General features: G+C 44.4%; 1 protein-coding gene across 8 annotated transcripts in view; it reads right to left on the bottom strand.

Annotated features, from left to right (window-relative positions):
- The window catches only part of Hnrnp-k (Heterogeneous nuclear ribonucleoprotein K), a 137,990-nt gene that overhangs the window by 38,230 nt on the left and 85,431 nt on the right, over positions 1–14,329 (bottom strand). For all 8 annotated transcript variants that reach the window (XM_076432183.1, XM_076432185.1, XM_076432187.1 and 5 more), the window contains 3 exons: positions 11,601–11,644; positions 2,490–2,562; positions 1,358–1,468 (listed from right to left, as the gene is read on the bottom strand). In XM_076432183.1, coding sequence (XP_076288298.1) covers positions 1,358–1,468; positions 2,490–2,562; positions 11,601–11,644 — 228 coding nt within the window. The remainder of the gene's footprint in view (positions 1–1,357; positions 1,469–2,489; positions 2,563–11,600; positions 11,645–14,329) is intronic.

Here is a 14,329-nt window from a genome sequence, read left to right as displayed (position 1 = left end):
CTAAATGAGTTCGGTTGATTTCTACAATAATACTTTTCTGATTTCCGGCGAGAACACAGTTGTCGAGAGAGCTGTTCCGGCGATTTGAATGCGACGTTCGTTTCCGCCGTCGGTGAAGGTGCGCCGCGATCCAAGAGACGCGCACGAGTGTGTCAAGATCGAGGGATGAAGAGACGAGAGGGTGGGAGGGGGTAGCCGACAAAGCTTGGAAAGTCACCGAGGCTCGAGAGGCTCGCTGCGACTCGGCCCGGGACAAAAGGTCTGCATCGTTCGGTTTCGCCTCTTCTGAACGCGAAAACGTAACGAGCCACTTGGCCACGTTGCATATTCCGCCGTGACCCGGCGCGGCCACCGCTGTTACATAAAATCTCCGCCTGCTCCCATCCCCCGACGACAGATCGCTAATTAAAAGCGACTTGATTGTCATTTTCGGTTGCCATGCTTTTGCTGGCCCCATTCACCGTACGCAGGTTAACCCATTTCTTAATTAATTCGAACGATACCAGGAAGAATTCGATTAGGCCATTCTGATTATCGAGATCGAACGTCCAATCAGCCAAACTTGCTTCAATAATTTACATTTTTATGAAACTTGAAATAATGACAATGATTTTGCCAGATATTTACTCTTAAAGCAAGGTGTTAGGACTGCTCTCAGTGTGACCGACCTGCCCTCTACAAGAGGACAAGATTTCTCCTCCATCTGCCATCAATTTAGCATGGAATTCTGTCAAGTTTTGGTGGGAAACTCGTGGGGCAAATCAAGAGCAGATTGCTAACTGGGTGTATTACGTCTGTGAATAACTTCGTTTGCAAATTGTCTGGCAACCCGTATGACTCTACGGCCACTTTCGTTGATTAGTATGCCCATACAGAAGAGTCAATATTTAAGCGTTGTCGAGCGGTAGACACCGTTCTCGGAATCTTATCTTTCTAAAAATACCGAGACGAGAGACCGGGGATACAGAATTCCCGCAACGTTCCAGTTTTCGACAGGCTGTCGCGCGTCGAATTTCCGCGGCTAATCCGATTTTCTGGATCCCGATCGAACGCGCGCGCTGTCCCGCGATGGCCTCGCGAGAAGCATAATTTCCTCGTTGTCCTCGGCGACTCGGTGAATTCCAGATTTATCAGCGAATCACCGGCGGCGCGCGACGATCTTAATACCGGCGATCTCGAGTTTAACCCAGTTCCGCGAGTTAAGCGGGATCGACGAGGTTACGCGAGGCGCATATAACATCGCCGAAAAGAATCCGCGAGCATAAATCGCGAGGAGCCGAGAGTCTCGCGGGCGTGAGGCCTTGACGGTCGCGTCGAACGTGACAATCCCGAAGAGAATTACGCGAATATGACTCACCTCTCGCAGCTCCTTGATCTTTAGCCCTCCTTTGCCGATGATGCATCCAGCTTGACTCTGATGCACCAGCATGCGCACGTCGATCTCATCGCTGCCATGGCGAGATCCGTTCTGGAAATTATTTTCGAACCATTAGCGCATCGCTCTTCGACGTCTCCACCTGCTATTTCTGGTAGTCTCCGTTTCTCGTCGCTCTCGGGAAACAGCCGAGTGCTTCGCAAAGACCGTGTACAGAGAACAAGAGCCGTTCCCGGTGATTAATGGAGGCGATTGCGAACGACCACGCTTTATGAAACACTCGCTCTGCTTTCGGGAAACTAACGAGCCTCTTTGATTAGCACGTCCAGTCGCGAGATTGTACTTGCACTCGGCTCTGATACCGTTTCGCCAAACGGGCGCACTGGCGCGCACCGTTGCCGGTCTGATTTCGATCCTGACGAATTCTTGTGAAACTCGACGATGCTATTACGTCGATCCGGTTACAGAGCATTGAACATCCACAATTTTTTGACTCTTAAATCTTTAAAGATATCGAGTATCTTCGTATAAAACTCGTCAAAATCGAAATCGGGAAATCAGAACTCCTTAGGAACCTCGCAAGTATGGAACCAGTGATCACCGATAGAGAATTATATTATTTTCTGATGGTTTTGGAAAAATCTCTCAATCTCATTGAAGTGGTAAAAAATAATGTATTCCTCTTCCGATGGCGAAGAGACCTGGTTTCATGCTTGTTAAAAGTGCAGATTTCTGGATGTATTGTTTAGACACATTTTGACCAGAAGACCACGGGGAAGCGACATCGAACTACACGAATCATGGACCTTTCAGTTGCTAGCTCGGAGAGGCTCTCGACTCTGAACCATAATCGCCACGCTGCAAGAAGCGTAACGCAAGCGTTAGGGACAACCGGAGTCGCCAGATCAGGGGAGGGAGCACGAATTCAGGGGAGAAGATCACCCGGTCACGTGACCGGGTCGCAGGGAAAGGTAGAGGTGGGGGACAAGTGTTAATCTGGCGACTCGGGTGACAAGAGTCTTTGAAGAGTCCAGCGAAGCAAGAAACATGTGAAAAGTCACACGATTGAGTCGTTTCTTTTCCCGTGTGATCCTCTTCTGGTAGCAACACTCACCTCCTCGAGATTAGGTACGACCTCGTTCAACACCTGAAGAACGGTGGTCAGATCCGAGCTGATGGTAAGCACCCTAGAATCAGAAAGACTCCAACAATTACTCAGGTCCTCGACGAGCCTGCGATTACGTGCTACAGGGCTTGGCTCTTTCTTTCGTTTGTTCTTTCTAGGAAAAAATATATCTCTCCAACGGGGTCCTCTTCTTCGCGAAGAATTAACCGCGAAATCCGGTTCACCTGACTAGCTCCTGCTACCACACTGTATGTCAAATCGAATCGTTTATTCCCGAACGTTATTCGTTTCAATGAGACTCGCGCCGTTTCTCTTCCACGATCAGCCGCTTCTCGCCTCCTACAGGACAGAGGCACGACGGGAAATATTACGGGGAAAACTTCCCGGGGTGCCTCCGAAGATAAACACGGAACTTTCAGAAGCGACCAGGAATCAACTCGGAGGTAGTCCTCCTCCATCTGCTGCTCCTTTCTTTTCGAACAAGCACGTCCAGTTTCTAGGTAACCGACACCGAGGCCTGTCGCTGCCAATAGCCTCGATTCTCTTTTTTTTTTTCGTCTTGGATATTCTTGGTTTATACCGTGGCGAATAAAAACTGCAACGCCGAACTTCTCTGAATACCTCGGGAAATACAGCTGCCGTGAAAAAGGAACTGTTGCTTGCATATTTCACACCGGTCAAGCATATGAATTATCTACAAGCTTTGCATCAACTGTTTCATAAAGTTTATTTACTGGCTGGTGTCGGTCATTTGCCACACTATACGTGGATCGGAACATAACATTTTAATTATTCACTCTTCGTGTTGCCGTATTTTAACAAGCCAGACTCGTCACGAAGATTTTAACAGAGTCTAACAAGAATGAATGTCACACCTTTCTTTTTAACACTAAACCTACCAGTGTCGGTCGAATGACCGGTTTTATATTTTTCATCTCCGAATTATTGAAATTATGAAGTTGATTACATGGAAATTGATTCGATAAACTTCTTTATCCAAGCACATATTGTGATAAAAGTTGCACAACATCTAAATAAATAGAGCCTTGTCATTTTTGTAAGGTAGAACGTTTTAATCGGTTTTAGTGCTCGGTAGGTTTAGTGTTGAATGGAATAAAATTTGATTCGTTTGTGTAATTAATGTTTAAGCATCAAAATAAATGTGGCCATACAGAAAATATAAATTTCCTTCTCCCTTCTACGACATTTTTATGGATAAAGACGCTCTAATCACTGTAACTGTAAAAGTAAGAGCAGAACCTTCATACTGCCGTCGTCAATATTCTTTCGGCGTTGCAGCCTATGCACAGAACGGTACAAACAAATGAAATTTCAAGAACTACTGTGCCGAAGTCTTGGTGATTTTACAAAAATCAAGTACACGTACTTGAATAAATGTCTGTCGATGATGCACGTTGCCATACATTGTCTATTCTTTTCGTATAAATGGAACAATACAATGTCGATTGACAAGGTAAAGTGTAGTACGGCTGAAGAAGACCTTTGCACAGTACGTTCGTCGACAAGAAGGGGCGAGAAGCAGCCGAAAGTATCGGGGAGTTTGTTGCCAGGCTCCGTGTTTCGCAGGTAATTGCCAGTTCGAAGCAGAGGACAGCGAGAAAAACCGTAGGAGATTGTATATTCTTCACCGATCGCGATTCAATTAATCACGATGACATCTGTGCTTCGAGAGTGCTCGAAGGAAATAGGATCGAAAGCCCGACTTCCGCTCGGTTTCCAATAAATTCCCGAGCAACTTTTCAACTTCGACGAAGGCTCACGGTACTCCGTGAGGATCCTCCGTTAAATCGAGCACTCTTTTCATCCCTGTTATTATAACGCAGTTCCCCGATTCTCTTCATCGAGATCGAGCGAAGATCACTTTGCAATCCGATCTACCGAGCCTAGCGGGCTCCTCGGTTACGGTGTTGCTTGTTATTTATTAACGTTAACCCTCAATTGACAGGGTGGTCGGGGGTACAGGTGAATCATTGAACCCTCCCCCCGACAAAACAAAGACAATTGATGGTATTCCACCCCGTCTACAACCTCGTGTGCTGATGAACGTGTCAGCACCGTGTGCGAATCAGGCACGTCGGAAAAGTTCGACCTGCCAGGAACAACGCGCGTACGTCGATTTCATTGTCTTATGTTGGCTAATCCGTTGTTCCTTCTAGTGGTCGGTTAACCGGGGTTAACGGAGAGGCAGTCACGTGGTTGGTTAGACAAACCTTCGGATCGTGGCCAATCACAGGACACCTACGCTCACCCCTACCAATTGAGGGTCAACCCTAAAAGTTCCACAGAGGAAGCTCGTCGATCCTCGGAACTCCGGCGAGCAGATGCTCCCACGAATTCGGAAATGATTATTTACAAATCCTCAATAGATCAATATAGAAATATAGAAATTAAATTGTTCTCGAAACTATGCGCCCCGCGGTGAAACATTTTTCGTGTAACATTGTTCACTTTATGAAATGGATATTACTTAGTACTTGAACTCGACACTGCAATGGACTCGGCGGAGTTATTCCTATCCTTTCGCGATATCAGGCGCTTTATTGATCTTCTGGACTATAACTTTGCATGTACTTTCAATATTAAACGTTTCGCTACAGTGCCGTACAAAATGATAAGACTGCCGATATATTTGAATATTTAATGAAATGAAGGAAAAATATTACATTTGTTGTTTCAAGCAAGAACAGAATGAACATTTCGCGCTGAAGCTGTTATTTCATTGAATGAAAATTGATTTATTTTGGAGTTGTATAAAGTTCGATCGAAAATAGGATTGAGAATAAATAATATTTCCAGAATTCTCTGCCCCGCAGACGAAGTAGCTGCGGTCGAAAGTTCACGAGTTCTGCGAGCCTCCCCTGAATGCATAGCTGCAGGGTTAATCACGGGTTTTCCCTGGCACGCGTTCTCGTCACGCAATCATCGGCCGATGACGCGGCCCGCAGATAACGGTGTGTTAGTCGGCGGCTTCTAAACCGTGAAAGCGGCCATCACCAACTAGTCCCTAATTTCCCCCAATTTTTAGGAGTGACAGTAACACACACACGTACACGCGCGCGCGCGCACACACACACATACATACACACACAGAAACAAGCTGAAACGAAACGGAGAAGATATGTGTGCTCGCTGGACGTACACGGTCGAAAGTCATCGCCTCGAGAACGCGAAGGTGCCGGATTTTTGTGTGCGTTCCGCGGACATGTAAAAACAGAGAAACGAAAACAAGGAAAGAGTTCAAGGAGACGGTTTTTCTTGGGCGCGATCGACGGCGATCGACATTGTGTGGCTTTGCCGATCGGTTCCGTCTGTTCTCGACGGGACCCTGAGTTTTGTTTCCTCGAGAGAAATCTTCGTGAGAAAGTCTCTTCTCCGTTCTCGGGCCCTCGCGGTCTCTAATGCCGGGCAGGTGTGCGGTAAGGACGATCGGAGATCGACGATCTATGACCGATCCTTTTGGAACCGTGTGGGGAAACGTCGGAGACTGGCGGAAACTCGTGGCGTAATATTCTGTCGCGATTAAACGATCAAATTACCCGGGAATCACCGTAAATTTCGACGGGACGGCAACGGGCCGGGTCGGACCGGGCCAAGCAGCGTGATAGGGGAAACTTTCCGCGCGAGGAACTTCCTTCCGTGAAGTTCTCGGGTACACGTCGGGGTAGCACGGTCTCGCGAATAGAAATAGCATTAAGGCCAACCCGGAGGACTTTTATAGTCGGCGATAAAAAAATTTATTGCCCCGGCACGTGACGTCCCGGGAACGAAGATAAATTTCTTGTTAGTAGCCGCGTGTGTCTGCCCGATGGCGAGACTCGTGTCTCGCACCAGTGATGTTCTTAATTGCGAACCGAGATCGAGTTAACGTCGAACAAAAAAATAATTCAAGGAGGCCAGCACCGCGACACGTGGAAAATAAAAATCACGTCGAACTCGAAAAAGCCCGAGAAGTACCGCGTTCGTCGACACGAGCTGGCAAACCCTTTCGTTGCCGCGATCGATCGGGATAACTCGATCATCGCCGAACGATCGACAAGCTACCAGAGCGACAAATGAAATTCTCTTTCCTCCGCGAAGCGCTTTGCTCGCTAATTAAAAGGCGCCGACGCCGACGAAGGGCTCACTTTCGCCTTGACTGCGAGTATCAAGACAAATCTGAATGAATGTTTCATGAAATTCTTTTTTATTCTACTATTGTGCGGTTAAGTGACAATATCTAAAAATACAGACTGCGGATCTTGATGCATTTATAGCTTATGGAAATTTTCAAAAAATGCTAGAATATGAAATTCGATAGTTCTCAATACGTTTTTTCATTTGTTTTGGCTCTGCAAGGACTGTTCCCATTAAAAATAGGATTTTATTTCATTCCACTTTCTCAAAATTTCATATATTGGGTTGGCAAATAAGTTCGTTCGGTTTTTGTGATTTGTTCTACTCTAAAAAACCGAACGAACTTATTTGCCAACCCAATACATCCGCAGTCTATCATATTACCCTGCACACAAATTTTACAAATTTTCCGAATTTTCGGTCGACCTAAAATATAAGGTTGGAGGGAGAGTACTGACGTATAAAATATGTAATAAAATATATGTTCAATATTATTCAACGATATAATTTCCACTATTTGTAACAACTAGCCGCCATCTTTCAGACAACCTGTTAATTCCTGTTTCCCAATGACTCACTAGCAACATGTGTTTATAATTAAAAGCAACATTACCTGCTTATTTAAAACAAGACGAAACTTTCCCTCCGACCTAATATTTTTTATCCGGAGAGGGTTGAAACTAGACTCCTCTCCGGGTGCGCAACCTCTCGTTCACTTGATTCCGAGAGTTTTCTACTCGTTACGAGACATTTTTCAGTGAAGCTACATTTTCGAAAGAGAGTTTCACCAGCATCGCGTTCAGCGACAGGCAACGAAAGGTCCGAGAAAGAGGACGGTAATGACTTTCGACTTGCGGACTATTCGTTAATCACGTCGGCAGCTCTCTGCCAGGATGGTCGGTGGTGACAGGGCCGTACCTAGAAAGTAAGCGTGATAATATTCGAGACGTTAAGCGTGGAATCGGCAGGCTGCCTCGTTCCACGGATTAGCATCCGTGTTAGCCACAACAAAATTAGAGAATAAGAAGGAGGAGAGAGACAGACAGAGAGATAGAGAGACACAACGGTGTACATATCCCCGACATAGAACAAAGTGAGTGTGAGGTTCTCGGCGAGTGTTGGTGGTGTTCTGGAGAATGTCATACGCGCGCGCGCGAGACAATCCAAGGAGAAACGAAAAAACAGAGACAGACAAACAGACAGACAGACAGACAGACGGACGGACGGACGGACAGGCAGATAGATAGACAGATAGACAGACAGAGGAGAGAAGTTTGCTCGAGAGATACGGAAAGAAAACAATGGTGAATGGAGGAATACAGGGCGAACGTGTCCGAAACGTATTGGAACCTGTATCTGCGTTTATTCGATCAAATGGACGGCACAGTTTCGAATAGACCCTGTCTATCGACGTACCCTTTAGGACAATAATTATTTAAATGTTTACAATGCTGCGAATGGATTTTTATAGGTATTTGATGACTGGAATTAAAAAGCGCCACTGTTTCAAAAATTATTTTGTCCCTAAGAATTGATTAGTTTGTTCCTTTTTCAAGTGGACCTTCATTCCTTCCATTTTACTGATGTTTTACTAATTTTTTTCTTTTATTTAAAGTCATATATATTGTTTTCAAGTTGAATTAACTACAAATTGTAATTTTTTTTTAGTGTCTCTGAAATAATTGGCTCTCTTTTAATTCCAGTCTTCATGTAAAGATGAACTTGAGGAAACTCGAAACGAGGAAACAGATTCCTGGAGACTTGAAATATTTTTCCATTGCAAGTGCCGAACATATGCTACAAGCATATCTACTAGAGACACGTCCAATACCTCGGCTAGAGGGAACTAGCCAAGCTTCTTCAGCCGGTTCTCGAGGCAAGAAGCAGGGGAGAAGCTTCCGGGGCCGGAAAACGAGAAATAACGAGAACCATGCTCGACTTTCTTGCTTCGATCGGACCGCGGGAAGTCCTCGAACTGTCGAGCAGAGGTGTTAGTTCTACGTGCAATTAGAAAAGGAGCAATGGGAGCCGGAGAAAGAAAAGTTTCCGAGAGAAATGGGTTTTCCGTAACGCTCGGAAAACGGCCGGGGTGCCATCCGAGCCTGCGAGGAAAGTTCACGGAAAAACCGGCGGGCGCTTCCAATGGTACGTTTAATTAACCAATTTCGGCTATGAATGACAATTATGAATGATTATTTTTTAATCACTATTATGAATTTTATTGTGGTTACCAGTGAACAAAAAAAAATATTGATAATTTAAAAATGACGATTTTTTTGGACATTTTCTTTTAGATTTATTGACGAGTGTTCTATGACGATTTTAATGATCACTTTAATGACCTGAATTTATATTTTTGGACAATTTCTTTAAGATTTGCAGATGACCAGCATTCTATTGAATAAATATGAATTTTTATTCAATGACGTTTTATTCAAAAATAATATTGATCATTTAAAATGGTTAATGGTCATTCAAAAATAATATTGATCATTTAAATTGGTTAATGGTCATTCAAAAATAATATTGGTCATTTAAAATGATTAATGAGCATTCAAAAATAATATTGACCATTTAAAATGGTGAATGATCATTCAAAATGAATATTTTTTGGATAATTTCACGCAATGGCGTGTTTCAAAACTGATTTAAAAAATTGTAAGACAGGAAGAGGTCGATCCTTATTGGTCGAGAGTCCCGCCGCAAGTTCCACGGAACTTTCGCTCTTCTCGGAGGTATTCTTCAGTGTAGACGCACACCTTCGAAGGTCGCCTGGCTCGAAGCCCCGGTTCAAATTCGGACGGGAGCAATCTCCGGCGCAGCTCCATCCGTCATAATCATTCTCCCAGACCCCCGGGGGACCTCGACGTTTCTGTTCCAACTCAGAACCATTCGCTGCTCTCAATCTGCGCGCAATCCCTTCGTGGGAATTCCGAGAAACGTCACGAGAGAGCAAAAGGGAGAAGCTGAGAGCGCGAGAGAAAGAGAGAAGCACGGACCTTCCATTCAATTTGTAGCGATGGTAAAAGCTTCGGTGTAGATACCGTACACTCGGCGACAAAATAATAGTACACCTCTGGATTTGCGGTGCTTCACAAAAGTGGAGCACAGAAATTTCTACGGGCTACGAACCTTCATTTTCGGTATATGTGGAACTAGATTGGACCAATGCCTTTCGTATTGTCAATGAGAAATGAAAATTTGATTTCTGAACTGGATAAGCGAACACTTTTGACATGGTAGGGCAATGGTAATTAGTAGACCGCGGTTTTGATGCATTTATGAAATGAACGAGTAAGTGTAATTTAAAACAATGAAGACATTAGATGAATTTAAACATGTTAAGAAAGAGAACATCATTTTCTATTTCACTCCAGGTTGCAATTCAGGTAGACAATTTTTATTTTGCACGAAGATCCGCTGTCTAGTAATTACACTGATTGACACAAAAATTAATAGGTGCCATTTGAACCAGTAAAAACATTCGAAGAATTTAAAACTATTTTTATATTATTTTCGATCTATTAAATGTATTGAGAAAATCAATTTCTGTTAGACTCCAGTTTGTTGGAATTCAGGCAGAACATTTTTATTTTGCATAAAGATCTGTCTAGCAATGACGTATCAACTGATTATTATACGGAGACAGTCTTCTAGTTCACGAGAGAAGGAGATCTCTATATGTGTAAAATTTGAAGAAGATTCAGCAATGAATTATCGAGATGACAGTCACATGAATTAAATAATAATAATAAAGATAATGGTATTATCTTGAAATATATACATAGTCAAGCGTGTATATCAAATTTCGAAACAGTCAACCATGTTTTCTAAATGAATCTGAATGAGATTACGTACCCCCTTCAATAAGGAATCAATTTTCCCATTTATAAGATGTAGACATTTCTAAAAAGAAGAAAAAATTAATTGCTAGAATGTAAGTTTACGAAAACTGTAGTATCTCGGTGAAACACTAGAAATTAGTTACCACGAATTAAATAATAACGAAGATAATTGCATAAAATTGTGACACTGTACTATCTTGAAATATAGTTACGAATATATACTAAATTTCAAAACAGTCAACCATGTTTTCTAAATGAATCGAAACGAGATTACGTACCCTCTTCAACAAGGAACCAATGTTCCCATTTATAAGATGTAGATATCTCTAGAAAAAAGTTACTCGTTAAAATGTAAGTTCACAAAAATTGTGGTGTCGTGTGCAGATTACATGAAATATTCGTTCCGCACTTTCGGTGAAACACTAGAAATTAGGTGTCCCATCAGTTTGTCGCAAGGTGTAGCTGCCACTGGGGCAGAGAGGAAGAGAGTAGTAGAGTATCGGGTCGAGGGATAGACGGAGAGAGAAAGAGAGAGAGTGACACGGGAAAGAGAGTGATCTTCGATCGATAGGGGGAGAAGAGACGGGGAGCCGTAGAGAGCGAGAGGACATGCAACCGCGTGGCGGCAGGTGTAGTCACGAACAACAAGCGTCGGGGATATCGCTCGCGCGTGTTCTTCAGTGAAAAGCTCGCGTACATGGTTGGCTCTCGGCGATGAATCATGGCGCAGAAACGTCGGCGACGGTGGTCGAGGACACGTACAGGGTTGAGAGAGGCTTATAAGAGACGTACGAACAGACACAGGCGTTTAAGACAAGGCAGAGACAGGCAGAGACAGGTACAAAAAGTGAACGTGAAACAGAGAGAAAGAGATAGAGTAAGAAATAGAGTCAGAGTAAGATAGAGAGAAAGAGAGACAGTGTATAGTAAAGAATATAATAGAAAATATGGTAGAGAAGAGAAGAAGAGAAGAAGAGAGAGAAGAGAAAAAAAAGGACGCTGTCGTTCGGTTAACAAAAAAAAAAACGGCACAGCGATCCGTATTATATCGGCGCTTTAGGTATTCTTGTAATTAGAGACAAAGAAAAATAAGACATTAAGTAGTGGTGTTGGTCATTACCGTTCGGGTCCGGGGCAATCGGGTACAATGATTGAGGCTTTGTACTGTCGGGCCGTGGTGGTTGGTGGTTGGTTCATTGGTGGTTGGTTGGTGGTTGTTGTCGATTGTTGGTAGGGTGGTCCATTTGCCGATCGAGTCAGGGTCCGTCGTTCCGGGCAGGGCAACGGCAGGGCAACGGCAGGGCAACACACCAGGGGGGCAACGCCGGGGTTGGGGCGGGGCCAGGGCACAAACCATCAACCAAGTTAGACATCACGTCTCTCACGGCTGGATTAATGTCGCGGCTTAATCGTCTAATTAACCCCTTCCCCCCATCTCCTCCCTCCCGCTTCCGCTGTGTTTTTTCCCTACGACCACCTCTTTCTTTGTCATTTCGCCTAAGTCGAATCCAGAAACCCCTTCGAGCAACCCTCGATTCGAGGGCTGGAGAAATGTTTGCGCACCGCGCCCTTCGACACGTTCGACCGCTGGACACGTCCACGGAGAAACCCTCGTAAACTTCCGCAAATGGCGCCAAACGTGGCCAAACGCCCATCACACAGCCACAATTAATCAATTGAAATGAAATTTAAAATAATTGAAATTCACTCGGGAAGCAGTACAGTGGTGTCTCGATGCTGATACATTTTTATTGTATAAAATAACTACTTCAACGCGCAAAGAAACACTAAATTTGAAGTTTTCAGACTGTAAATATCGTACGCAAGCAATTAACAGTTAAACGAACAGATTTTCTTGCTTCTATTTGTTTTCTGATTGAAATCGCGGCGGTACAATTTCGACCACGTTTACGTCAGCATATGCATCCGTTTGCGATAGTTTGTCAGTGTGTGCTCGCTCCGATGAGCGTAGTATGACGAATTGTTAGGCAGTCGGATAAAGTGCGGGGCTGGGTCATTTCCGTCCCAAGATAAAGTCCACACTCGCAGTTAATTTGTTCCACGTGATACTTGCGTTGAGCAGGGTTAGTTGAAAAGTAATTGCGGTTTCCATCCGCTGGCTGATAAGGATGAAAAATGAGAAAACGTTGTAAGATATACAACTTTGAAATTGTTGAGGATAAACCGCAATTATTTCGTCAGCAACCCGATAACAAAACTGGTGAATGGCTGGACCGAGTCTGCCGTTAAAAATGGATGTCTCATGACTCTCCGGGGACGGAAACACGGACGGAATTAATCGGAGGAAGAAGATCGAGCCGTATCGTTAAATTGCGCACGGAACGGAGAAACGGAACTGCGTTAACTATGTACTGTCGGATATCAGCCCCGCCATTTCCGCGTTCCCGTAAATATCCCGAGAACCCTTTCGAGACATCTATTCCGCCGATATCCCAGGTGAATCGGGGTCGGTTCAACCTAAACGGCGACCCTAATCGAAGGGACGCTTAATAATTAACGTGGATCCCGTCGCACGAAACTTCCCCCCAAAAACTCGATCGACTGCGATTTCTCGAAGAGACTACGCCGATGATCGCAACAGGCGAACGTGCCAAGTATGTCACTTGCAAATATTTCTCCGACCCCGTAGGCTCTCCTTCAATGGGTTACATTAAAATCACCGACACCGATTTCACCGACACCAGCCTTGACCGACGACAATATTAATCGACAACTACATTCACTGTCTTCCCTATGTGTGAGTTTCGAAAGGCAATCTTCTCTCTGCACTTTTAAATGTGCAATTTCTTGCTGTAAGTCCTTGATCTAAGAAAATTTTTTCATTTTCCAATTTTCATCTTATACAACTATCCTCAAGACATTTTAAACATTCTAATTCTTTAGAAATTTGGAAACATATTTTCGAGAAAAGTATTTTTCATTTTTTGACAACACGTGTTTACACGCTCTGACCTTTTCTACGCCGGCAAGGTCACGAAGAAATAGTAGAACCGCACGATCTAAGAAACAGCACGGACCCGAGGATATTCCTCTTACATCCAGACTTTACTTGATAATTTCTCTACATTTTTAAATATGTAATTTCTTGTTGGACCCCCAAGTTACAAGAACCAATCGAAGGATACAAACTTCTTACTTTCTCTATTGTGAATTCTAAATTTGATCACCAGGTGGAAACAACAGAAGCACGACAAAGTCGAGCATCTTTAATTCAGAGGCAAGAAACAGACGCTGTCAAAGTTGCAATCGGTCATCATTGGATAACGCTGTTGTCGGCGAATCCTCCTCGGCGAATACAGCGAGAGTTTTGATCGGTGATTTGAATGGAACCCTTTTGCGATGATCAAAGTCCCCAAAGCGGCGCACAATTCCCCATTAGTTCAACGACGGACTTGCCCCGCAGAGAGCCCGTTGCAAAAGTCGGGACACGGCTAGAGGATTCCCCAGGAGAAACTGCGGAAAATTTTCTTCGGATCTCTCCGCTGTGCATCTATGCATACCTGACACCTCTTTCACCTTGATGTGCACACAGGTGCGTGTCAGCTACGAATCTCAGGCAGCGTCGGGTCGCGTCGTGTCACGGTGAAACTCAGGCAAACGAACGGTCGTCGTGTGTCGACCGATTATTTACGATCGGGGACAGAGAGGATCGAGTGGAGCTCACTGGTTCGCGTTCGGTTAATTTCACGCGCACCAGGCACCGAGAACGTCGCTGATCGCGCCGATATTTATGGCCTCCTTTGTGCGTCTCGAACGCAGTTGCACGCACGCTGCTTCGTAGACGAACCGGCCGTGAATCTCGATAGTTTCGAATGCCCGATCGTAAAG

Source organism: Lasioglossum baleicum, chromosome 10 (assembly GCF_051020765.1).
Source record: "Lasioglossum baleicum chromosome 10, iyLasBale1, whole genome shotgun sequence".
NCBI classification, from domain to species: Eukaryota; Metazoa; Arthropoda; class Insecta; order Hymenoptera; family Halictidae; genus Lasioglossum; species Lasioglossum baleicum.
The sequence above is the reverse complement of the archived record's forward strand: the minus strand, read 5'-3'. Positions and strand labels throughout refer to the sequence as shown.